Source organism: Herpailurus yagouaroundi, unplaced genomic scaffold (genome assembly GCF_014898765.1).
Source record: "Herpailurus yagouaroundi ecotype Mexico unplaced genomic scaffold, PumYag 77, whole genome shotgun sequence".
NCBI lineage: Eukaryota > Metazoa > Chordata > Mammalia > Carnivora > Felidae > Herpailurus > Herpailurus yagouaroundi.
Window position 1 is genome coordinate 78,884,537 of NW_024412388.1, and position 27,528 is coordinate 78,912,064.

Consider the following 27,528-nt stretch of genomic DNA (forward strand, 5'->3'; position numbering starts at 1 on the left):
CAAGAGCTTTCTCTCTCCTTTCTGCTTACTTAACAGATGTCTATATAAGTTATATAATGTATTTAACTTATGAATTATTTTTCAGATTCCTGGGTAGTAACTTACGGATACTTCCAGTACACAACACAGTAGATGCTATTAATCTTATGTGCACTATAGCTAAGGTGAGTCACCTGAGGAAAATGACACATACATAAAAACTCATAGATTTTAAGGTTCTTGACTTCAAAATGCACACTCTCTTGAGCAGGATTGACAAATACTGTTTCTGTTCCCCTCAGAGAAGTTGCTCTTTCAGCATGCAACTCTTGAAAGCCTGAACTCAGCCTCTCAAGTCTTCTCAATTTACTTCTGGTAGTCATTACCACAATGACTAATTTTAGGCCAAAAGAGCATTTGGCATATATACATTGTGTTGGTCCTACTGGTTACTTAAATCTTCCTTTAAGTTCTAAAATATAATTATTGATCAGGTTGTAGTCAAGAACTGTCAAAGTGCATTCTTTTTTAAAGTTTACTTACTTATTTTGAGAGAGCACGTGTGCGCATGAGCAGGGGGAGGGGCAGAGAGACAGAGAGAGAGAGGGAGAGAATCCCAAGCAGGGTCCACACTGTCAGCTCAGAGCCCCAGGGAGATCATGACCTGAGCTGAAATCAAGAGTTGGACACTTAACCGACTGAGCCACGCAGGTGCCTCAAAGTACAAACATTTTATTTTATAGAATGATCTTCACTTCACAAGTTACCATTTTCTTTTCATGCTTGTCCTCTGTGAAGTGTGCCCTAGGCAGAGTTAGGTGTTTCTTACTCTTATACTTGGAACAGATCTTCATTAAAGCAATTCTTAAAGTATTCTTTTGACTTGTTTGAAATTCCTTAAAGACAGAGCTCAGGTATTTTTCTTTTACTGACTTAACTCACGCACAGTATTTAGCACAGAAGGTGATTTGATACTTGTTGAATAAGTAAAAGTTTATCTTTTTATATGACCCTGTAAAAATAATTTATTTCTGTAAATAATGTTGCATGTTTATAACTTCTTACAGATGGCCTCCAAACCATACATAGATAACATCTGCTATAGAATGGTAACAACTGAGGCTTACATCATTGAGCAAAGTCCTGTTTGGAAAACACTTCAAAAGTTAAAACTGAGTAGTGATTCATTTAACCCAAACTAGAGTATCAATTACAAATGTCCTTTTGGAAGAATATTAAAATAATTAGACCACTTAAATTATAATGTTAAAATATATATTTACTTTAAAGACTTTTGAAAATTTTAAATAAAATGGATATGACCAAAAATGATTTATTTTCAGTTTTGTTGAGTAATTCCTTTAATAATGTTTAGAAAACATTGGTACATACATATATTTAAAAAGTCAGATGCAGTTTTTTAATGATACAAATTAAGTTGGATGGATAAGTATTTACTACAAAATAAAAACACAGCATTTTTTAACTAGCCCCTTAGACTAAAAGGAAAGTCACATACACTTTTTAGCTTTTCCACAAAGGCTGCCAGTATTTTCTAAAATTAATCTTTGCAGATGCTTTTCATGTTGTAACTGCTGCTAGAGAGGTGGTGATGGAACTCTGCCCCCTAAGACTCCTCCTGAGGCAAGGAAAGGAAGGGAAATTAAGAGAAGCAGCCAACTGGCCCAACTGAAAACTTCTGTGTACACTTTTAGAGTGGTGTGATATCTTATTTGACACTAGGAGTTCTATTTTTTTTTTATGTTTATTTATTTTTGAGAGAGAGAGACAGAGTGTGAGCTGGGAAAGGGCAGAGATAGGGAGACACAGAATCCAAATCAAGCTCCAGGCTCTGAGCTGTCAGCACAGAGCCCAACGCAGGGCTTGAACTCACTGTGAGATCATGACCTGAGCCAAAGTCGGACACTTAACCGACTGAGCCACCCAGGTGCCCCAACACTAGGAGTTCTAAAATGTGTCATAGCATCTAACTGGAACATAAAGTGTATCAATGTATTTATAAACTCACTACAACTGTATGAATGCATAAAGGCAATTCAACTACATTTTATGAAGTTATAACATAAAATTATTAGTTTGTATTGGATTTTCAGTAGTAGGATTTAGAATACATATATGGGCATCATTACCATCTAGATAGATTATCTTTTTAAAACCAAAGAATACTACTGATCCATAATGTGTCATCACAGAAACCAATAACTGAGAAAGGTTACATTTATTTTTCTAGTATTTTACAGAAAAGTTTTTATAAAGATATTAAATAATCATAATGGAAAATACAGTATTTTACTTGTTTTTATTTTGGGAAATGGAGGTTCATTTTATCCCAATATTTTCTTCAGGGGTAGACTTTGTTTTTATTTCAATGAGTTCTTCTACTCGAGCCAGAACACTTTCAATCAAATCAAATGTGAAAAGAGCTGAATGTAGAACCTGCAATGCCAAGGAAAGTTAGTGTTATATTAATGTTGCTGTTAAAGCAAAAAAACAAAGTAGAAAGTCCTCAGCTGGATGTAGCTTAGGAAAATTTCAGATATACCTTAAGCTGCATTTCAGGTGGCATATTAGGGATCTCTTCTCCACCTACAGTTACAGAACAAAGATCTTTAGATTTCTGGACATCTGTTAAGGGAAGAAAAAAATTTAACCATTAAAAATCTCTCAGATTTCAATAATCAATTTATAACCTACTTTCATTATTATGTATCTGTTACACTAAAAAGAAATTTCTAGTAATGCCTTTAAGAAGTATCCCCACAGGGGCGCCTGGGTGGCGCAGTCGGTTAAGCGTCCGACTTCAGCCAGGTCACGATCTCGTGGTCCGTGAGTTCGAGCCCCGCGTCGGGCTCTGGGCTGATGGCACAGAGCCTGGAGCCTGTTTCCGATTCTGTGTCTCCCTCTCTCTCTGCCCCTCCCCCGTTCATGCTCTGTCTCTCTCTGTCCCAAAAATAAATAAACGTTGAAAAAAAAAATTAAAAAAAAAAAAAAAAAAGAAATATCCCCACAGATACATAGAAAAGAGCAGAAGATCATTATAGTAGAATTGCCGACTTTAAAAAGTAATTCTGAATCTGAGATTCTTTTTTGTAATTTATACAGATTTACTTGAGAGTGAGGTTGGCGGTGAGGACAGGTGGGGGGATGGACAGAGCCATACCAAAGTTAGTGAAATATACAAACAGAAACACTTGTAATACAGTTAGATTCTTAATCAGAATTTGATCTTAATCTGGTTTTAAACCAGAATATACTTCAATTTGTTTTAAATCTTTGTTAACCCAATTTCAATTTCAACTGGCTTTACAGATCTGTTAAAAATCATTTTAATTATAAATGAAATGACTTAACTGTCATGGTTCCTTGTTTGTTATAAAATAAACAACTATGATATTAGAGAGTTCTTTGTTTTGAATATACATAACAGTTCTAAAATTTGACTAATTTTTAGACCTAACTAAAAATGAAATACACATTACCAACCTTGGCTATTTTCTTGGCTATTTTTAATTTCTGCTTCATAATGTGCTTTTGACATATTAAGTCCTGTATGGAGTGGCTTTAAGAAATTATTCTCAATCTTTCCAAGTTCTGTCCATAATCCAGTCTGTTCAGAAGAATTAATGAAAGAATTAGTTATTTGGTTCAACATTTTTTGATTGCCCACTATTATTAAACACATGTTAAGAGCTCAAGAAACAAAAATAAAATCTGATCCTTGCCTTCCAAGGTAGTTTACTATTTAATAACACATTCATGCATACATTTAGTTATTTTATGTGAATACCAATCAAAATAAAATACCAATCAAAACAAAAATGTACTCTGGATACTACACTCATTCCTACACCATCTGGACAGCTCCTGACTTTGAGATGTGTAACATACAAGTTTTATCCGTGAGAAAATTATTTGAGAATAATCCATATGATGAGACATTTCTTTTCCTGTAAAAACCATCCCTACAATGACTACCTTATATATTCCTTCAATTCATGATCTTTCAATTGACAGCCTTGTCACAGATCTAGTTCTAGAGGATTCTTTCCCTTCTCTATTAATGGAAACATTTCTAACATAAAGCTGTTAATTAATGAACTTTCTAGTGATCCATGTAGATAGAAATTTTACCTGCCTAGGACAGCTTAGGGTTATTCTGTCATCCATATTAGAAGTTTTTATGCCAAGAGCATTTCCTCTTATATTACTCAAAGGAGGGGAGTCACAAAGTCTTAATTTTATTAGAAAGGAAGAAAGGGAAATGAGAGGGGAGGGGTGGGTCATGGGAAAGAGAAAGGAGACAGGAGAGAACAAGAGGAGGTAGAAGAAGAGAGAGAAAATTCATTAATTTTATTAAAAGTTTCCAGGGGCTCTTTACAAAGGAAAATAGGTGAAAAAGGGAAACTTAGGAACCCAATTATCCTTAACTAAAAGTGGATCACTTGAAAGCCTATTTTGTATTCAAGTTTTGATTATTCAGTTCCAAATAGTATCTTTTATCATGTATACAAATATGTCATAAAATAGATTTTATTCATAGTTATATAGAAGTTCTTAAATGTCAATGTGCTAGTTAAAAATGTAGGTTTCTGTGCTTTACTCGGAGACTTTGAGTAGATTTAGGGCTGAACCCAGGAATTTGCATTTATGCACATAAAAGAATACCCAGATGATTGTGATTAGGACCATATGTTAAGATATAATGATCCGGGGCGCCTGGGTGCCTCAGTCGGTTAAGTGTCTGACTTTGGCTCATGTCATGATCTCGTGGTTCTTTAGTTTGAGGCTTGCATTGGGCTCTGTGTGGACAGCTCAGAGCCTGGAGCCTGCTTCAGATTCTGTCTCCCTCTCTTCGCCCTTCCCCCGCTCATGCTCTGTCTCTATCACTGTCTCTCTCTAAATCAATAAATAAACACACCAAAAAAAATTAAAAAAAAAAGATACAATGATCCAAGGGGCACCTTCATAGCTCAGTCGCTTAGGCATCTTACTTGGGCTCAGGTCACAAATCTCTCAGGTTTGTGAGTTAGAGCCCCGCATTGAGCTCCATGCTGACAGCTCAGAGCCTGGAGCCTGGTTTGGAATCTGTGACTCCTCTCTTCTCTCTGCCTCTCCCCCGTTCACGTTCTCTGTGTCTCTCTCAAAAAATAAATAAATGTTAAAAAAAAAAAAAAAAAGATACAATGATCCCATCCAGGGGCACCTGGGTGACTTGATTGGCTGACCATCTGACTCTTGATTCCAGCTCAGGTCATGATCCCAGGGTGGTGGGATTGAGCCCTGCATCAAGCTCTGCACTGAGCATGGAGCTTGCTTATGATTCTCTTTCCCTCTCTCTCTCCCCCACCCGGGTTCATGTCCTCTCTCTCTAAAAAAATAAAATAGCCCTATCCAATGCCAATGAGGAAGAAAAATTTTAATTGAAAATGTTTTTTAATCCTAATTTTAAATAGTCATATGTGGCTACCACCTACTATATTGGACAGTGAAAATCTAGGAGGTCTTTATTAAGACTTTAGTTGTTTTTAATAGCAATTTATTTTAACATACAACACGTTATAAAACTTGTAATAAGGCAATAAAAACATGTGGCAAAATTAGGCTACAGCAAATCTGTTGGGAATTCTGTCCAGCTAATTCTACAAATCTTTCATATGATGAACTGTAATTTTAGAAGCATGTAGGAGTGAAGAAGTTGTGGAAATAAGAATATTCCCTCTCTTAAAATTAAGGTTACTAGGTCTTTAAAAAAAATACCACAAGGAAAATCATTTTAAGATTTCTTTTATCTTCAATGTCTAGAAAAAGTAACTTAAGAATTTTAAATAGTTACAATAAGGATAAAGATGTGATGTTCTCACAAATGCTTGCTTTTTTTCTAAAAAATTTTTTTTAACATATATTCATTTTTGAGAGATACAGACAGCATGAGCAGGGGAGGGGAAGAGAGAGGGACACACAGAATCTGAAGCAGGCTCCAGGCTCTGAGCTGTCAGTACAGAGCCCATCGTGGGGCTCAAACTCACAAACCATGAGGTGATGACCTGAGCTGAAGTCGGACACTTAACAGACTGAACCACCCAGGCACCCAACAAATGCTTGTTTTTAATTTTTACCCAAGTAGACTCACTTAATGTAGTTAAATTCTTTCAGTTGTAAAGCTTACCTATATATTTCAAAATCCACTGGAGTCTATCTCACAAAAGGAAGACTAGGCAGTTCTGACACATAATGAAATTTATTGCCAGAACAGACAGGGACCTGTCAGGAATCAGCCATGACACTGAAGAAATAAAGGAAGGAAACAAATAACACCCAGTTTTCCCCTTTCTCCTTATTTGAATATGATTCTTATTTATGAAGAATTATTTATTCTTATTTACAAAGCATATGATACTTATTTATGAAGTAGTATTGTAGAACTTCTACTGTTTCTAATATTAATACTGTAATAATAAGGAATGTGTGTCACCTGAAGTCTTCTTGCTCAGCAAATAATACACAAGGGATATGTTTCAATAAATGAAAACCCAAAATATGGATTACACAGGATTATATGTATGTGTATATATGCCAGATACAGTTATTTTCCTAAATGAAAAGCATATATGCCTATATTATACAATTCAATTTTTAAAAATTCCCAATTCTTGTAGCCTTTACAATCTCACATTGTTTCCTTTGACCTTGTTTTCATTGTACACATTATAAGCACAAATTATTTAGGACAAAGAATGGACAAGCAGGCAGATGGACAAGGGTATGAGTAGATAGGACAGACAGTGAGGGATAAAATTATTATGGACTGTGTATTAGAATAAATTATTGTAATTTAAAACAACTAACATTTAACATATCATTAATAAAAACTAGGTTGGGGGTGCCTGAGTGGCTCAGTCAGGTAAGCATGTGACTCTTGATTTTGGCTCAGGTCATGATCTCATGGTCGTGAGATTGAGCCCCACATCAGACTCTGTGCTGACAGTGTGGGAGCTGCTTGGGATTCTCTCTCCCTCTCTCTCTGACCCTTCCCCACTTCCGCTTGTGCATTCTCTCTCTCAAAATCAGTAAGCTGGTTTTGCCAGTTGAGATGGAGGTTCAACTTAAAAACTGAGAACAAACTGAGGGTTGATGGGAGGTGGGAGGGAGGGGAGGGTAGGTGATGGTTATTGAGGAGGGCACCTTTTGGGATGAGCACTGGGTGTTGTATGGAAACCAATTTGACAATAAATTTCATATATTGAAAAAAAAATAAATACACTTAAAAAAAAAGAAGAGATGGAGGTTCAAGAAAAGTTTTGTTGAATCTGAAGTATGGGAGAAGGTGCCTATAACTTAGAAGAGATAAAGAGAAATGAAATAGGGTGAAGAGGGGAATGACATATGAAAAGAATAAGTCAGCTGACAGCAATCCAGAAGAGCAGGAAAAGAAATGGATGATTATTCAATTATGAATCACTTTGTTTTGTATTTGAATGATCCTCTTAATATCCCTGTATACCATTCTGACTGCTTTTCAGCTTTTTATCTGGCTAGTTACCCTCGCCAGCATGCTTAACTGATCAAAAACAGGTACTGGTAGGAGTCTTTTTGAATAAAACTACCCATAATTCAGCCTCACTAGGGTATCATTTTGATTCTTCCTTAATCAAAATGTATAAAAACTCAGAAGCTGTCATTTTTTGATCAGCCATAGCACACAGATTTACCTGTCATGTATATACATGACCTATTATAACTGCACTTGGGAGAAATACTTCTATGATGAACAAACAGGCTCTTAACCTGCCTCAAAGATAACAGGTTGCCCATCTTGGACTGAGTTTTTTTGCTAATCTCTTTGGTATAATAATTCTTATGGTAACTTGCATGGCAATACTTTGGGATATTTGAATCCCAAGAAATTTTTTTAAACCAGTAAATAATAAAGCAATCTTGTAAACTGGTTGTATCCTTTTCTTCACCATTTAATGTTCAAGCCAAATAAAAGGCATTATCTACGGGCATAATAGCAGATATTGCACAATGCTAAACTGCTCTGTTTTCCCTCTCTATGCAGAGGCCCATCTGCTGTCCCTGCAGTACAGTGTTCCATACCTAATAAATCTAACACTCCTAATCAAGAAGATATTATTTCTCCCTGACAGTCAAATTAGGTCATCTCTAGGTGTGGCCTTTCATGATAACTAAAAAAGTAAAAACTTATACCATACCCTAAGGACACCCTCCTGAAGCCTCAGGGCCTCCAATGCTGCTGAATATCACTTGTTAGCTTTTCTGTTTTTACCACAAGCTCCTTTAGGAATCAGGATATACTGTGATTCAAAGGTTCTGGCCATTGCCTGGGGTCATGGCTGTCTCTACCACTTACTAGGTATGGGCCCTTCTGCAAGTTAAAGATCCTTCCTAAGCCTATATTATCTTTGAAAAGCTATAAAAAAAAAAAAGGCAGAAAAGGACACAGCAAACTTCTGATGACAACAGTGTTTTACATTTGATAAAGATTTGGATAAGGGGTGCCTGGGTGGCTCAGTTGGTTGAGTGTCTCTTGATTTCAGCTCAGGTCATGATTCCAGGGTTGTGGGACTGAGCCCCACATCAGGCTCTGCAATGAGTATGAAGCCTGCTTAAGATTCTCTTGCTCTCCCTCTGCCCCTCTCCTCTGCTCTCGCTTTCTCTCTCAAATTAAAAAAAAAAAAAAAAAAAAAAAAAAGACTTGGATTAATCCTATCCATTTGCTACAACTCAGAGATATTCGCTTAAATTTTGTGCATTTCATTTTATGTAAATGTTATCTCAAAGAAAAACTACAGACGGATATTTAACTCTATTGAAATATATGCTGAAATATGTAGGGGCAAGTATGCTCTCTGCATACAGTTTACTATGAAATGCATAAAAAATAGACTGATGAATAGATGGTAGAGAGATGGAGACATGATAAAAGTAGAGTAAAATGTTAATGGTAGCATCTTGGTGGTAAGTCAGTGTGATATTGTAAAATTATATTTCACTTTGGTTGTATGTTTGGAAAACTTCACTGCAAGATGTAGGGGAAAAATAAGCACCCTGTAGAGAATAAGCACTAGTCAATAATAGCAAGTAACTGTTTCTGGCTGAAGAGGGATAAACAGGTCAAAACCCTGCATCTACTAAATTCAGTCAAGAGGGAAGGAAATTGCTACTTACAAACTTCTCATTCCAAATCATGACTGACTTAAATTTTCTTTAAAAAAGCTCTCTGGCATCCTTACATAAAAACCAATTACTTTAATTTCTTTTATTACTTTCTTAAAAAAAAAAAAAACTAAAACCAGATTAACAACACATGTAATTTAGGTAGTTACAATTTAAATAGAGATGACACATTGTGGGAAAACAACTATTAGAATAGGTAGAAAGAGAGGGGAAGATAAAAAGCAAATCTAATTTTACTGTATGACAAATCTTCCTCAAAGTTTTGTCTTCATTGAATACCTCTAATGATGCACTATTTAAAGAAAAAAAACAAATCACTTCCCACACATTATCCAAAAGGTGCTATTAACAGATTTTAGTGCTGAAAATGCTTCAATTAGAGGATATCAAATTATCAGATGATTTTATTTTAGACATCTTAGACTTACAATCGTGAACTACAGGTGGAGGCAACTGAGCAAGACACCGAAATATATGCTGGGCTCCAAAAGTTTAGTTAACTTACGACTTGCAACTTACCTACCTGACAGGGCTAAAAGCAATGCTTACAGCAAGATGGCAAGGGTTAAAAAAGAGAAATTGAAAGGGAAGCTGGATGTGAAGTAGTAAGAGCTCCTAAGAATTCACTTCATGTTTCAGAATTCTTACTGACATGTCTCCCAGACTTTGTAGCTGGGTAAGATATTAAATATTGGCTTGTGCATTTTGAATATACTCAGTTTAATTTTTAAAAATTTCACTTACTTGATTGTCTTTTTCATTATCTTTGATAACCAAATATCTCAATAAATTTAATGAAGCCATTATCCTGTTAATTAAAAACACATAACTGGTTATTTACAATACAGTATTATATAATCAGCAATTTCAATGAATAAAATAAGTTAAAACCTTGGGTATATTTTTACAATTATATTTGCCATTAGAAACTATTCCCTTTAACACATCTTTTGTAGTAGTAATTATCACTCTTGTTCTTCAAGTTCACAAAATAACAACTGTGAAAATTATAAGGGAGCATTGTTATCTTTTAATACTTGAGAGTATCATCTCTTGCATCCTGAATTTTAAGATTCCTTTATAAATGCTTACAACCCACTTATCATCCACTGTGTAGACTAAAAGTGAAATTACATGTTCTATATATAAAAAAAATGATATCCTTGGGGCACCTGGGTGGCTCAGTCAGTTAAGCGTCCAACTTCGGTTCAGGTCATGATCTCACAGTTTGTGGGTTCGAGCCCCCCGTTGGGTTCTGTGCTGACAGCTCAGAGCCTGGAGCCTGCTTTGGATTCTGTGTCTCCCTCTCTCTGTCCCTTCCCCATTCATGCTCTATCTCTCAAAAATAAATAAACATTAAAAAAAATTGTTTTAATAAAAAAATGATGTCCTAGAAAACAAAACAATATAACCCAAACATTAAGTCTTTTATGTAAGTTATACTGAAATTCTTAGTTTTCAGTCACCAATGCTTAGAGTTAGTTGCAAATCCTTATGAGCTGTACAATGGAATGCAGGGTACATCATAGGTATAAAATCATACTATTGGTCATGCTTTTGGAAAGAGGAGTTTTTAATTCTGTTTTTACATAGCATCTAATTACTAAAATACGAAAATCTTTATGTAATTTTATGAATTAACCATAACTCATAACAGGAAAATACACCTTATTTGTTTAGGTTTGCTAAGCAGGGGTTTCACATTTTTTTTAATTTACTATGTGAACCTTAGTAATGGTCAACCTTACCTATCTGAATTTTGAAGTAAATCTGTTTCAGCACCCTCTGGGAGAAAGAGTACCAAATCTAGAAGTGAAATCAGCTGTGGTCCTGTAAACCATTTGTTGTCATGTGTTTTCTGAAAAGCAAAAGAAAAATTGGGAAAGATTTTAAGTAATAGTTGGTAAATTCACGTGTTTTTCTAGTACCCTCACACTACAAAAATAAACATTACACATTTAAAATATGTTTCTAAACTTAAATTTTCATTCATTCACACTATTTCTAGACAATGGGAACAAACTGCCAGTTTGAAAACATTGATGCACTCTTTGTTTTCAGTATGAAATTACTGACTATTCATAAACAGATTAGACTTAAGTTTCCATTGATATTTCAGAAGTACAGAGCAAAACAAAATCATATTCTCAGCTCAAAGAATTAATATAATTTAAATATATAGTTAATAAAATTTCAAAATTCATGTTTTTAAAAACGAAATACTAGAAATGGTGAAAAAATATACCCTAATACTAGATATACATTAGTGTATTCCACAAATGAATATATATATATCACAAAGTAAAAAAGATAATCAACACCTGAGCTATGCTCTTACCTTTAGTGACACATCAATTTGATTTTTTATATTTTGAATAATGAAAGCTTCCACACCTGAATGATTACTTGTATTCAATAAGCACCTTGAAAGCAAAATTACAATACATTTGAATTTATCCTGGACTCTATTATACTTAAACAATGCTGAAAATTTTACAAATTCAAATGGACCATGTGTTATTTCTAAAAATACAAAAATCTGTGAAGACAATTAGCAAGGTGATCAACCAATTGCCAAATTACTTGTTGTGGTTATTGCTCTAACTGGCAAATTCTATTTTCACTGGATCTTTTCAACAAGAAATTTCTATTAAATCAAATATGAATCTTTTGTGAATATAGTTGCAGTGATTTGACATGGCAAAAATGGGCACTAATAGCCTAAAATCTCCCAAAATTATTCCCTGTGAAGGTAGACTAGTCGTGTTAGACTAACTTAATTGCAAAAAAAGGAAACACAGTATGACTAGCTTAAGAAAGGGGGATTTCTTGGTAGGGACATAGGTAAATCAGAACAGGAAAACTGGTATTAAGACATAAGCATCAAATTATAATTTCATAAACCTGGCCTAAGTCTTATTGATAGAAGTAAAGATGGGATTAAGAATGCTAGTGTTGGCCAATTCCAAAAGAAGACTTACTAGCATTTTGACATTACCCAAATCGGTGTTTAACTCATTTTTACTACCAGGCATGTCAACAGACTAGATTTGGCAACTGCAGGCCAAATCCAACCTGTTGCCTGTTTTGTTTTATTGCAATATATTCACCTCCACTACAAAGGCAAAGTTGAATAGTTGCAACAGAGACTGAGTGATGCATAAAGCCTGTATTTGCTATTTGGCCCTTTACAGCTGCTCTTTAACTCAGAGAGTTGCTAGAATCTTTTCCTTTTCAAACAGCACAATTAATAATCTCTACTTTTAACTTAAAAGTGAATAGCCTATCCAAGTTATAACTCCAGAGCAATTAATTTCAACAGTGAATAATGGAGATTACTGACCTGTAAAGTTCCATCAGGAGACTTATCAATCTCTAATCTCTCTCTAGTCTATTTTAATTTTAGACTACTTCAATTAGTTGAGCTGAAATACTATTATTCATTTGAGTCCATAATATTTAACTAACCCTTCTCTACCCATAGGGATAAGAGAATTTATTATAATATGGTTTCCAAGTACAGTCGATTACATGTAAAACATTCTGAAATACTGTAGCCTGGAATAATTAAATGGTATTAATTTGGTTTTTAATCAACTACAACCATTCTTGACAACCATTCTTGATACATACCTAAATAACGTATATTTGCCTTGTGAATCCAACTTGTTAATATACAGCTGAAGCACAGCTAAACTCTTTTTCCTCTAGAATCAAACAAATAATATTGTTACATAAACTGACGATTACAGTTGACTTTTCAACACAAGGAATTTGAAATGTGCAGGTCCACTTATAGTGGATTTTTTCTGGCATATAGTTCTGTAAATGTACTTTCCTTATGATTTTTTTTCCTATGAATTTTTAAATAACATTTTCTTTTCTCTAGCTTAGTTTATTGCACACATATAGTATATAATGTAACATACAAACCATATGTTAATCAACTGTTTATGTTATCAGTAAGGCTTCTGGTCATTAGGAGGCATTATGGAGTCAAAAGTTATACCTGGCTTTTTGACTAACGCAGGGGGATGGCACCACTAATCTCTGCATAGTTCAAGAGTCAGCTGTAAATTATTCAAGAAAATTTCTCATTGTAAAGGAGCACCTGGGTGGCTCAGTCAGCTGAGCATCCAACTCTTGATTTCACTTCAGGTCATGATCCCCAGGGTTGTGGGACTGAACCCCACACTGAGCTCTGTGCTGAGCTTGGATCCTGTTTAAGATTCTCATTCATTCATATTCCCTCTCTCTCTTCCCCCCTCCCTCTCTCCCTCCCTCCCCCTCTGCCCCTCTCCCTGCTCCAGCACACAGCCCAGCTCGCTCTCTCTCCCTCTCAAAAAAAAAAAAAAAAAAAAGAAAAATCTTCACTCTAACTCATTATTATTTATTTCCAAAACATTTACATACCAATGTCTCAATGGGGCAAAGCGTCATTACTTTGACTAGGCCCTGGAAATAAAAACAAAACAAACAAAAACCACCATTCAGATGATAATAGATTATATTAACAATAAACAACTATATTATCAATGGATACTAAAATTTCAGAGAAGGGAAGGTAGGAGATATAAAAATTAAGTAAATTTTTCTCTGAGCCTTTCGTTCCACTGCTACATCTGAGGAAGCAAAGTACAATCTGTTCTGTAAGTAATGTTGAATGGGGATGTTACAAAGCATAAATTTAGAAGTGTAATTTACAATTATGTCTAGGGTGGCAAAAAATGAAACCAGACATGGAAAATATAATCCATTCATTAAAAACAATCATTGTTAATATACTAATATCCATGTTTTCCTATTTAAATGGTAGAAAAACAGGTTTCTTCGTTAACATCTAAAGACCCACCTGGCTATGATAACTAACAGATAGTACTAAGCAAAATAAATCATAGGAGAGAAAAAATGTCTTTCTAGTAATGAGTTAATGCATGCCTTGATGGAGTCCTTAGGACTTGAGTTATGAGAAAAGTAAAGGAGCTTCATTTTTAAGGTCCCTACAGAAACAAAGTGTTTAAGAAGAAAATTACGTTTTTCCACCAGATGCTACACTATCAACTATGGTAGCCACTGGTCACATATAGCTATTTAGGTTTAAATTAATTTAAATTAAATAAAATTTAAAATTCGGTTCCTTAACTCTAGCTACATTTCAAGTGTTCAATGTGGCTACTGGCTTTAATACTGTATCATACATAGCTAGAACACTTCCACCATCAGAGCAAGTTTTATTGGACACATGGCACTAGAGTTTTCAAAGGATATGGAGAAGGAAGTAGGAGGAGTCTGAAAAGACCTTTACTTAATTTTAGAATAGGAAAGGGGCTATTTCAGGATTAGAATACACATTTAACTGACCTGAGGTACAGTAAGAAAGCTCTTGATTTCTAAGTACTGGTGAAGTAAACTGTTGTCCTCTATTCTCAATAAACCATTCTCCAACAGATCCTATGGAGATACATATATAGCAAAGTCAACAGCTGTATTTGTGCAATGACTGTGTGTAAATTACAATGGGTGCAAACAAATCTTACCACTCCTTTGGAGAAAACAGACTCTTCTGTTCTGGAAGAGAATATTAAAATTTATCAACATGACTTTCTAAACTGTTTTAAATGATTCTTCATTTTAGGAAAAATAAAGCAAAAATTGAAATTAAAAGACTTTCAAAATATATATCATTAAGGAAAAATTCTATTGAAGAACTTAGTCAAAATTCTTAATCCACGTATGATCGGTCTTTTGACTTGGCTATTGACATCCAAATCCAACCCAAATCTACCCACTCAGGGCTTACTTCCTAGTATAACAAATCAACAGATCTTCAACAGTAAGTGCTAAGAAACCAATTATACATAATAAGATATTATGTATTCCAGTTGATTAATCTGTAAAATCTTTTCAATTCTTTTTATATAAAAATAATAATTAAATGCTTTCCATTTGTGATCATATTTTTTTCAAGGTATATAATCTTTGTTAATTAAGTATTTAAGCTCTGTGGCAAAAAATATTATTTAAGGCCCAGGTTTTTATTCTAACCATGCAAGGAGTTAAAAGTGTTGTTTTTGTTCAATGACTAAATAGTCTGGAAATCTTAAGAATACAAAACGTAAGATTTAAATCAATACATATTCTCATTGTATGAATAAAATAGAGACTAAAAAGAATGTAAAACCATTAAGACATACATAATACAGTAAATTTACAGAGTTAAAAACTGCTTGTGCCAGGAGACCCTTGGAAATTCCTGCCTTGTAGGCCGAGGCTTTGGACATTTGCCATGTTACAAATCTTCCTTCACCTGGGAAGAGATGGGATTGATAAACTGTCACTAATGTTCCTATAGGATACTACTGAAAGGTCCTGACTGATCGCAAGAGATAATTTAAACATGTTACAAGGAAAGAACACAAAGCATATAGAGTTTTGCAAAATGCTTAAATATGTCTGAAAAAATTACACATATTTTTACTCTGTAATTTTTTTCAAAGAGAAAGACCTACATTCTTAATGCCTCAAGTAGAAGTTGTTGAATACAATCACTGTTAATAATCTGAGATATAAAAAGGTGGGGTCAACACACCTCCTTCCTTTTAATGCAGTTCACATTGTGTCTATGAAGCAAAAACATGGATGAATTTCTTTTATTAACCACCTTGCTTAGATGGAGAAGGCTGCAGTGGGACAGAGGTGTTTTAACTTACCAACTTTTGAAATAAGGGGAGAAACATCAGAAGCAGATGACTGGAAACTCCCTTAGAAGCTAATATTTTAATATTTAAAAGAGATTTCTGTTGTAAAACCTCTTTGACTCATTTTTGTTTCATATTTACATCACTGTTTTATAAAATAACCAATTAATTAATTAGGGTCTGGCAAAGAGAAGTAGTCTCCCCCACTTTTAACAAGAGCTACTTTAACACTATTTAATTCTGAGATGCCATCTAAATGATCTTACCTTTGCAAAAAGACTTCAATGTGCCCCATATTAAATTGCAATAGGTACGATGGGCTAAAACAGACAACATATATATGTATGTATATATCACCCACACGTATTTTTAGAAATTTTGTATACATCAATACTGTTAAAGGTTAAATTGTGCCCCCCTCAAAAAAGAAATGTTAGAATCCTAACCTCCAGAACTTCAGCATATGACTTTATTTGGAGACAGGGCCTTCTTTTTTCTTTTTAATTGGGATGGGCAAGGGGGACAACAGGCACCCCCCCCCCCATGAGGTCATTCCTGTGAGCCCGAATCCAGTACAATAGGTGTTCTTATAATAAAGGGAAATGTGGACAGAGACATACACAGAGAGAATGCTATATGAACATAAAGCCAGATTGGAGTGACACATCTACAAGCCAAGGAACATCAAGGATTGCCAGCAAACCACCGTCACCAAGTGGAGAGGCATGGAACAGATTCTCCCTCACAGCCCTCTGAAGGGACCAATGCTGCCCATACCTTGACTTGGATTTCCATCCTACAGAACTATGACAAAATACATTTCTGTTATTTTAAAGCTATCCAGTTTGTGGTGTTTTATTATGACAGCCTTCACAAACTAATATACATACCTAAGTCATTTTGATGGTAGTGTGATTAAGAGTATAGGCTCTAGGGATGCCTGGATGGCTCAGTCGGTTAAGCATCTGACTCTTGATTTTGGCTCAAGTCAGTCATGATTGCATAGTGGTGAGATCAAGCTCCACATCAGCTCTGTGATGGGGATGGAGCCTGCTTAAGATTCTCTCTCCCTCTCCCTCTGCCCCTCTCCTGGGGCTTTCTCTCTCTCTCTCTCTCTCTCTCTCTCTCTCTCTCTCTCAAGTAAGTATAGGCTCTGGGGGAAGACAAAACTGTTTGAATCCACCTATTCCACTAATTAGTTGTATGATATTAAGTGGTATCTTAACTTGTCTAAGCCTGTTATTTTCATTTGTAAAATGAGAATACTCTATTTCATAGTATTATAAAGATTAGATAATGCATATAAAGCTACTGGCATGTTTAATACATGATGAACATGCAAGTGGTAGCCATTACTGCAGTATTTACACAGAAATATATCCCCAGGTACATTCATAAGTAAATATATAAATGTACACAAAGAAATGCAACTATCATCTGCAAGACAAATACATAATCATTATTATGGATATTAAAGTCCAAGAGGTGTTATGTTATAAAATTATGTATCTTAAAAATAATTTTGATAAACTTTATGGGAAAAGAAGGGCAAGGTCAAGATAATTACAACAGGAAGATGCAACTGAAATTGGGTGATTAGTGAAGGCTTTCCTCATAAAGCGACATTTAAGGTTAAAGATGTTTGTTCTAAGCATATACAAAGGCCCTATAGCAGAAAGGTTTGTGACACATTTGAATAAAAAAACAAAAAAAGGTCTATGTTATTGGAGCATAGTAAACAAGAGAAAAAGTGGTAGAAGGTGAATCAGGGCAATCAAGCGGAGATCAGATAATGTATAAGCTTGTCTTATGTAAAGACTTTTAGACTTTAGAACAATAAAAAGCCAGTGAAGGGTTTACATTAAGGGACTACTCTTAAAGCTTCACTTTCTGTGTTGAAAATGAGTTGGATTAAAAGGGATTGAGGTTGGATATATAAATAACCACTCAGGACTACAAGAGTAATCCAGTTAAAAGATGATGGCATTTTAGATACCCACCCCTCCACCATGGGTAAATGAGCAGTTCCCTCTCTTATAGTACAGGGCGATCCCCAAAGCTTCAAAACCAAGCCCAGTTTCACACTCTTAAAAAAATTTTTATTTAAGTAATCTGTACACCCAACATGGAGCTCTTGAACTCACAACCCCAAGATCAAGAGTCAGATGCTCTTCCAATTGAGCCAGCCAGACGCTCCCAGTTTCACACTTTGACTCTTGTCTCCACCATTATGTCTATTTCAATTCTCACCCCCCGCCACCACCTTTCACTATTGGAGTACTATTGGCTTAAACAGATTATAGACTATATGATAATAGAAATAGTTTTTGTTTAGGGGCACCTTGGTGGCTCAGTTGGCTAAGTGTCTGACTCCTGATTTCAGCTCAGGTCATGCATGATCTTACTGTTCATGGAATCAAGCCCCACATCAGGCTCTGTGCTGACAGTGTGGAGCCTGCTTGGGATTTTCACTCTCCCCCCATCCATCTCTGCCCCTCCGCCACTCACACTTTCTCAAAATAAATATTTAAAAAAATAGCTTTTGTTTATACTTCATTTAAAGTATTAGTATAATAATAAGTATGCTGGAAATTAGATATATGAGTTCGATACTCCTTTTACAATTACACGAATAAATCAAACACTAACTCCTACCTTAAGACCATTGGAAGCTGATCGATACTGATGCCCTGTACAAATACTAGATAGGCCAGAGAAGCCATAGAGTCTGCTAACTGTTTGTCTTCTTCTTCCTCAAATTCAAGATAATCCCATGTCTTCTTTTTCCTTCCATGATTAAAAATCATTTTGGGGAAAGGATGTCCAATTGCTGATAAGAAACCCTGTTGAAATGGATAAAAAAAGTAAGCTACAGCAGACAGACTCTAGTATGTTCTTCTCACCCTCCCGTGCCATATTCACATCCTGTATAATCCTCACCTCTTGAGTGTGAGTGAGACCTGTTGGACTTGCTTCAACCTAACAGAATATGGCAAGATACCACCCCATGATTAGATTTTGTTATGATAAGAAGTGAAAGGATTTTTTGCAGATGTATCTAAGGTTCCAAATCAGTTGATTCGGGGTTATTAGAAAGGTGACTATCTCTGGTGGGCCTGAATTAATCAGGTAGAAGTCTTTAAAAAAGGGTCCAGTCCAGTCTGGGGCACCTGGGTGGCTCAGTTGGTTAAGTGTCTGACTCTTGGTTTCAGCTCAGGTCATGGTCTCCCAGCTTCATGGGTTCGAGCCCCACATCAGGCTCTGCACTGGCAATGAGGAGACTGCTTGGGGATTCTCTCTTTCTCCTCTCTCTCTGTGCCCACCCCCCCAACTTGCACTGTCTCTTGTCTCTCTCAAAATAAATAAACTTTATTTAAAAAAAATAAAAAAATAAAAAAGGGTCCAGTCCCTCCTTGAGAGTCAGAAACTCACCGCTGGAGGCATTAAAGAACTAAGCTTCCATGTTATGAGAGGGTCTATGGAGAGGGCTGTCTGTAGGAACAACCTCTAGGAACTGAAAGTGGTTCCTGACCAAATAGCCAACAGGAAAATGGGGACCTCAATCTATAGCTTCAAGGAGATAAATTTACCAACAACCTAAGGGAAATGAGTGGGAAGATGAGAAAGTTCTGGAGACAGATGGTGGTAATGGTTGCATGACAACGTGAATGTATTTAATGCCACTGAAATGCACTCTTAAAAATGATTTTTAAAATAGTAAATTTTATGTTATGTATATTTTATCACAATTTTTTTTTTAAAGTGCCTGAGGTATTTGAAAGCAATCTCAGAAATGTGAGACATACAAATACCATGAAATGATAGTAAACTAACTACTTAGAAGAAGATTACTCTAGGAACAGTGCTCCAGTGACCACTTTGAGGCTTTGGAAACTGGTGATATCTCATATCACAAGGGTTCTTGTGTCATAAGAGAAAGAGGACCATGAGAGGACAGGACTACAGTTTTACCTTTTTTTTTTTTTTCAATGTTTATTTATTTGTGGGACAGAGAGAGACAGAGCATGAACGGGGGAGGGGCAGAGAGAGAGGGAGACACAGAATCGGAAACAGGCTCCAGGCTCTGAGCCATCAGCCCAGAGCCCGACGCGGGGCTCGAACTCACGGACCGCGAGATCGTGACCTGGCTGAAGTCCGACGCTTAACCGACTGCGCCACCCAGGCGCCCCTTACCTTTTTTTTTAAGGAGGTAAGAGTAGAGAAAAAAAAGACACTCAGGAAACATAAAGCCACTCCTATGCGTCTTACATTATTCCTAACTACAGTATACTAGAAAGCATCTGACCTTCAGAATCCAATGGAATTACCACCTATTAGCTATCAGATACTGGACAAGTTATGTAACTTCTCTAAAGCCTCAGTTTCTTTACCTAGAAAATGATATAATTCCTGTGTCAAATATCTATTGAGAACATCTACAAAAAAAATATGAGGAGAGCCTGAGTGGCTCAGTCAGTTAAGCATCCGACTCTCAATTTCAGCTCAGGTCATGATCTCTTGGTTCGTGAGGTCAAGCCCTGTGCTGGGCTCCGCACTGGGCTCCACGCTGGGCATGGAGCCTGCTTGGGATTCTCTCTCCCTCCTTCTCCCTCTGCCCCTCCCCTGCATAAGCTCGCACGCTCTCCCTTTCAAAAAGTATAAAAAAGTTAGTCATAACATACTATAGAAGTCAAAAGGGAATGTCAAGAACAGCTAAATCAGAATACTGACTTTCCACATATTCACTCATTTATTTAATAAATACTTGAGTATCAGGCACTGGGCCTGACATTGTAGGGAATAATAAAGTCAAATAAGACTTTTCCAGCCTTCAAGGAAGTAAAATCTGCTGATCCCAGATGGCTCCATTAGTCATTTCGGAACACAAAAAAGAACCAGGGGAAATCATCCACAGTCACAAGAGACTGCTATTCAGCTACCAGATGCTAAATATATATACTGCTGTACTGATTTTCAAAGCCATGCAGTCTTGTTATAGCTGTAGGAAAAAAAGTTTACTGTACTAGGATTCCAAATGTCCTCTTAACCATGAAGCTCCATTTCTTCATTCAGCCAATATTAGATGTATTTTTTCCCAGAGTAAGGTTAGCCTTTTAAAAACCCATTATACATAACCAGATTCTACAGTGCTACTTTGGGATTATCTGGGGTCCACCTGTGTCCAAATTAGGGCCTTCACAATCTACCCACACACCAGCAGTCTTGCTCAGACCCAGGATGCACCTGCCACTCTACAATTTCTCATGGCAGACTTGGCCCTTTTTTTAAAGCATGTTTCTATGCTGAAACCCTTGGGACATTCAAACAGTTCTCTATCAAAAAACTTCTGCCAGGGCACCTGGGTGGCTCAGTCAGTTAAGTGTCTCTTAATTTCAGCTCAGGTCATGATCTCATGGTTCCTGGGTTTGAGACCTGCATCAGGTACCATGCTGACAGCGCAGAGCCTGCTTGGGATTCTCTCTCCCTCTTTCTCTCTCTGCACCTCCCCAGCTCATGCTCTCTCTCCCCCAAAATAAATAAACTTAAAAAAAAAAAAGGCAAAACTTCTGCCAATGGTGGGACAGCTCAAGCTATCAATCTCAAGTGTTCCCACTTATCTGGACTTCTCCAGCATAGAAATGAAGGCACCTCCTCACTTTATCTCCTACCCTGATTTTACCTCTGCTTGATTGCTTTGTGCTTCCTCACTTCTAGAGGATCTTAAACTTTCTTCCCTATACCCTCAACCTTTTCATAGAATACTTCCTCTATCTTACTGCTCTAATTAAACCTGACTGATTTCTGGTGGAGGCTGCTCATCCTCTCACACCTCTTACATAGCACAGCCAGGGAGGCAAGAGTGGGGAAGGGTGGTATAGGTAGAGGCTGGGTATTACCTTGGTTCTTCCTGTACTCTCAAGCAAAAGCACATTTTCCTTTGAGGTAGATACTGACCTTTTATTGTTCTTATCTCTGCCATATGCTGACTTCCTGGTCATTTCCCCACATTCACTGAAGACTTTGGTACCTGCTCACAATCTTCTCTATCCAACTGCTACGATGTGGGAAAGTTCAGTGTTCACATAGGTAACTTCTCTAACAGTCCAGCCTCATGGTTCTTGATTTCTAAATTCCAGTGACCCTAACTTCTAATTCATTTCAGCACGTAATCCCATCCTGAACCTCTGTCAGCATTTGGAGCTATTCCATATTAGATACTAAACTCCAGCATTTCACTTTCTGACCATAACTTCTTATCCTGTCTCTCCTACCAACCTGCTTTTGTACTTCTGACCTTTCTAGTTCTGTGATCCCTTCATCTAACCTACCTGTCCCCTCCTAACTTCCCTTCTTTCCCTGTCCAACCAAGACATTTCTGGTCATTTGAACTACTTACACCCTGTATTTCCTTTAGCTCTATCTACCCAATAAAATGCCAGCTTTGGAAAAAAAACTACCATCCACCTTCTCTACTTCCACACCCAGTCAACTGACTACTGTTGAAGAAAAAAATCATACACAAATACAGACTGTTACCACTATAGTTGTGGTCTTCAATCACAGCTGAGTGCTCAGACTAGTGACTAATGCTTTCATAGTCTTCTGCCATCTCTTTTCTTTTCCCTTCAGTATTCCAAACCTTTACCAGTTCCTTGAAGCCCCCATTTCTACCTCCTCATTCTTAAGAGATCTCCTTCACCTAGAAATCTGAGGCCAGTGGGTTTGATTCCTTTCAACTGTAATATTCCATTCCTGCTATAAATTTCGCTGCATACATACCCATTCTTACCTCCTCCAGGTGTCCTTGCTCCTGTGGCCAGCTGTGTGCTCTCGAGCCACATTATTTCAGTTATCCCATTATACTTCTCTTTTCCCCCTCTAATGGTTCCTATCCCTTCGAGTCTATAAATACACATGCTCAAGCCTCCCTATCTCCCCTATTACCTTCCTACCCCACGTTCATGTCTTCTAGCTACTGCTTCTTCTTTCTTATCCTTCCTCTTTTGAAGAACACCTTATACTAGCTCCCCCCTATTTCTCATTTTTCATGCACCCCTTTATCCACTCTACTGTTTTTTGTCTCCAACACTCCACTTAAACTGTTCTTGCTAAAATTATCAATGCCATCTTCCTAAATCCATGGATGCCCTTCAGCTGTTACTTTACAGGCTCTCTCTGCTGCATTTAACACTACTAATCACTTCTTTCTTCCTGAAACTCTACTACCCCAGTTTCTGTGATACTTGTACAACCTCTGTGACGCTTCTTCCTTGGTCTCTTTGGTGGACTTATCTTAAGTGTTGGTACTCTGTAGGGTTCAGTCCTAAACGCTTTTCTTTTCTCACAATGACCTACCTCTTTAGGTGATCTCATCAAAGTATGATTATTCAAAATTTATTCCTTAAAAACCTGCTCTCTGGGAACTGGCTATATATTAAGAAATTTACTGCTAATCTTGCTAGATGTCATAATGGATTGTGGTTGTGTTTTTATAAGTCCTTACTAGTTAAAGAAGCATAGTTAAAAGACTTATGGAAGAAATGATAGATCTACGACTGGCTATAAAATACCATAGTAGCTGGGGCGCCTGGGTGGCGCAGTCGGTTAAGCGTCCGACTTCAGCCAGGTCACGATCTCGCGGTCCGTGAGTTCGAGCCCCGCGTCAGGCTCTGGGCTGATGGCTCAGAGCCTGGAGCCTCTTTCCGATTCTGTGTCTCCCTCTCTCTCTGACCCTCCCCCGTTCATGCTCTGTCTCTCTCTGTCCCAAAAATAAATAAACGTTGAAAAAAAAAAATTTAAAATACCATAGTAGGGAAAACAAAGGAGGATAGATAAAACAAGATTGGCAAAATGTCAAAAATTGTTAAAGCTGGGTAATGGGTATACCAGGGGTACATTATATTGTTCTTTCCACTTTTCTGAATGTTTTTAAATTACCTTAATAAAAAAATTTTTTTTAAGCACAAAACACCTTGTTCTTTGTTCTGTATTCTCTATCTCAGCTACTGGCACTTTCATCTGCCCAGTTACCCAAGCACAAAACTTATGAATCAACGTTTTAACCATTTTTCTAAATCCAATTAATGACCAAATTTTGTCAATTTTACCTACTATGAAGTTTTTTATTTTGCCCTCTCCCCTTCATCTCTACCATTTCTATAATCAGGATCCCACTAGTTCTCACCTAATTCCCAAAACACACCTAAGGATCTCCCTATTTTCAATCTTATTTGTTAAATTCAACCTCCACTGAAGTGATGAATCCAAAACAAATACATCACTCCCAGGCTTAAAATCCTATAACAGCCACCAACTTTCATAGCTATTTTCTCAAAATAGGGTACATATATTATATATGGTAATTTTTATACAATATCCACTGGATTATACTGTACTCTAATATTGCCAACAGTGAAGAGGCCCTGTTACGGTCGGTTATGTACTCCTTGGAAAACTCCTCCCTTTCTCTCCTTCTATGTCACTCTTAGCCTCTTCCCTACTATCTTGACCATCAGCATTAATTCCATTAACTACATAACCCTATTCATATCATCTCTCCTCAAAATCTAGTTCCCCTACATTTCTGACATCTCCTCTTCAAAACCCTTCTCCTACCTCTTAGATTTCAGATACCCTTCAGGTATGACCTGTGGAACTTACAGTTATCAGCAAAATTCATTCTTCTTGAAATGGTCTCTTACCTCTTTTGCTCTAAAGGTAACCTGACTCCTCTGACAAAAACTACTTTGTCTGAAAACCTCTCACAGGTTGTTATTTTTTCACCCATATCCACTATATCAAGCCTGGAAGTAAAATACCTGTTCTCCTTGCTATTTCTAGGCCATTCTCCCCCTTCATCTCTAAAACCCCTCTCTTCAACCCCTTTGAAACTTATTTCATATGACTGTATTAGATCTACCCCAAGGTCACACCATTAATTGGGTTTCTGACATTATTCTTAATCATAATTCTGTGTAACTTAAATGTACAACCAAAGATCTTCTAATATCCTGGAATCTCAGGTACTTCACTTTGGTCCAATGATTTCAGCCTCTACTTCTCCTAAGAACACTCACTCCATGGTCATACCCCAGACATTATTAATAACTAACTTTTCCACAGTGTAACTGCAAGCATCCTTTTCTTTAACCTCCAATCTTTTCAGGTCATTCCCTTTAGTAACCTAGCTCTGACAACTTGTCAGTCACACCAGGACCTACAATCCAGTGATCCCATCATCTATTCACTGTCTCTCACATTTAGTATATCCTAACTTCCCTCCTTACTCTTAAATTCTACTGTGCGTCACAGTCACTTCCCTGCATACATGCTCAATGCCATTTCCTCTCTCTTGCTTTGTAGAACTCCCACAGTTCTCAAAACCTGACCTATTTAAATCCACTTTCTTCCTATGTTGCACCTACCATCATACAGCTGAACATAGCTGAAGAAAACCCACAACCACAGTGGCTGCTCTAACCTGAAATTCATGACTATCAATCTCAAGTACATATTTTTCCATATTTCACATTAGTTCCCTAATAAAGAATCTCAGCACACTTAAAAATACTGGATACATTAAGCCAAATTACTTTTCAAATGAAATTTACTTATTTCTGGAGGTATTTTGAAAATATTTATCATGACCCTTAAAACTGAGGATATCCTTTGGCACAGAAATTCTACTTCTAGGAATTGACTTTAAGAAAACAACTAAAGAAATATATAAAGATTTCGTTAAAAGGATACTTATCACAGACTTAACAGTTAACAAAAGAAAACTGGAATTGTTCTATAATAATGAAAAACTGGAGAAAACCTAAGTGTTGAGCTAGATGGCCCAGGTCAAACATATTATGCAAGGTCCATACCATGGAATACTATGGACAACGGAAAGACAATGGAAAATTATTCATAATATGCTAAGAGAAATAAAGTACATTCCAAAAGGGTATGTAGATAGACTCTTCTAAAAAATTATTTACACATATGTATAAATTTATTTATAAATATAAAAGCAAAGTCTAGAAGGTGTTAATTTCATTACCTAAATAATATTATTGATGTTTATCTTCCATCTTTTTATCTGTGTTCTACAAAAAATACATATTGCCTAATTAATAACGTATCAATATACATGACCACGTGCAATACATGAGAATATAGCAGGACAACATTTTAAATTATAGCAGATTTTATGGCAGATTAAATTAGCTGTACTTACTATTATTTCAGATGCAAAACATCTTAAAGGATCATTTCCAGCTTCTTTAGATTGCTCAAAGAATTGTGCTGTCAGCAAAGGGCATTTCAAGCTTTTGAAACAACTAAGGTGTAAGAAATGGGTTACTGTGAACACAGCATTTCCTAAGTATAAAATACCTAATTTTATAAACATATCCAAGTTAATTTTACATGAAAAATAACATAAGCACCAATAACTCAATGGCTTATAAAACTGGTGATGTAACATCCTTGTTACCAGTATTGGGGAAAGCCTGAGAACTCCTTGCTAGACTCAATGTGGTAAGACTGACTTCCATGTCTGGACTGTATCAATGATTACTGAATGTTTGTTTGAGGATCAGTGCTATTCTCCATGACGTAGATTTCATCAGGTCAAAGAAAAATTGGGACAATGTGATTTTTTTCATAGAGCTGTATTTGTTTTACTTACAAAACCAAATTTTATTCTATGATTAAGCCCCTCCTACTTCTTTAGTTTAAATATCTTTAGTTTCATGAATAATGCATTTTATAAATGGTAAAAAAAAATTTTTTTAATGTCCTAACCTGAAAAAATAGAAAGCTAACAGTTTTAGTCCACAAAATTTAAAAGATAAAATTATTGGTCCATGTAATTAAATAGTCCAACACTGTCCAACAGAAATACAATACAAGCTCCATATATGATTTAAAATCTTCCAGTAGTCACATTAAAAGAAAAAACAGGGGGGGTGGGGGCGGCGTCTGGGTGGCTCAGTTGGTGAAGCGCCCGACTTCGGCTCAGGTCATGATCTGATGGTTCATGAGTTCGAGCCCCACATCGGGCTCTGTGCTGACAGCTAGACCCTGGAGCCTGCTTCAGGTTATGTATCTCCCTCTCTCTCTCTGCCCCTCCCCCACTTGTGCTCTGTCTCTCTGTCTCTATTAAAAATAAATAAAATGTAAAAAAAAACAAGGGAAATTTTAATAATTTATCTTATTAACTCAATATATCTGAAATACTACTATGTGAATATGTTAATATAAAAATTATTGAGGTATTTTGGCATTTTTTTATAACAAGTCTTCAAAATGCAGGGAGCATTTTATACTTAGAGAACATCTTAATTTGGAATAGCCATGTGTCAAGTGTTTGATAGCCATACTGAACAGTGCATGTTTAGTCTATAGTGCCCCCCAGATTGAATGCTATTGGGTACTCTTACCGTTTTTGTGGTCAAGTTGGATGTTTAACTGTCTGGTGCTGCTTCTGTTGCTTTCAAAGGGAGAGCAAAAACATAATTCCCCCACAGAAAGACCAGATTCTTTAGCTACACCTATTTCCCCCGCTTTTATTATTCACTTGCTATGATGAGTAAAGCCAAGTCAAAGAAGAATATCAAGTAAATTAAACAAATGGATTTGG

At 36.4% G+C, this 27,528-nt stretch overlaps 2 protein-coding genes across 4 annotated transcripts in view; one reads left to right on the top strand and one right to left on the bottom strand.

Annotated features, from left to right (window-relative positions):
• Positions 1–1,278, top strand: part of CUNH1orf146 (chromosome unknown C1orf146 homolog) — a 57,483-nt gene extending 56,205 nt beyond the window's left edge. The window contains exons 5-6 of the mRNA XM_040470974.1: positions 86–164; positions 1,047–1,278. Coding sequence (XP_040326908.1) covers positions 86–164; positions 1,047–1,181 — 214 coding nt within the window. The 3' untranslated portion in view covers positions 1,182–1,278. The remainder of the gene's footprint in view (positions 1–85; positions 165–1,046) is intronic.
• Positions 1,279–2,181: 903 nt separating this feature from the next.
• The window catches only part of GLMN (glomulin, FKBP associated protein), a 35,518-nt gene continuing 10,171 nt past the window's right edge, over positions 2,182–27,528 (bottom strand). For 2 of the 3 annotated variants that reach the window (XM_040470980.1, XM_040470981.1), the window contains exons 7-19: positions 26,122–26,224; positions 18,552–18,739; positions 16,163–16,216; positions 14,736–14,766; positions 14,560–14,649; positions 13,612–13,653; positions 12,832–12,905; positions 11,537–11,621; positions 10,947–11,056; positions 9,943–10,006; positions 3,484–3,607; positions 2,543–2,625; positions 2,182–2,436 (exon numbers count right to left, since the gene is read on the bottom strand). In XM_040470980.1, coding sequence (XP_040326914.1) covers positions 2,320–2,436; positions 2,543–2,625; positions 3,484–3,607; positions 9,943–10,006; positions 10,947–11,056; positions 11,537–11,621; positions 12,832–12,905; positions 13,612–13,653; positions 14,560–14,649; positions 14,736–14,766; positions 16,163–16,216; positions 18,552–18,739; positions 26,122–26,224 — 1,165 coding nt within the window. In that variant the 3' untranslated portion in view covers positions 2,182–2,319. The remainder of the gene's footprint in view (positions 2,437–2,542; positions 2,626–3,483; positions 3,608–9,942; positions 10,007–10,946; positions 11,057–11,536; positions 11,622–12,831; positions 12,906–13,611; positions 13,654–14,559; positions 14,650–14,735; positions 14,767–16,162; positions 16,217–18,551; positions 18,740–26,121; positions 26,225–27,528) is intronic. The other variant, XM_040470982.1, reaches the window with a different exon arrangement.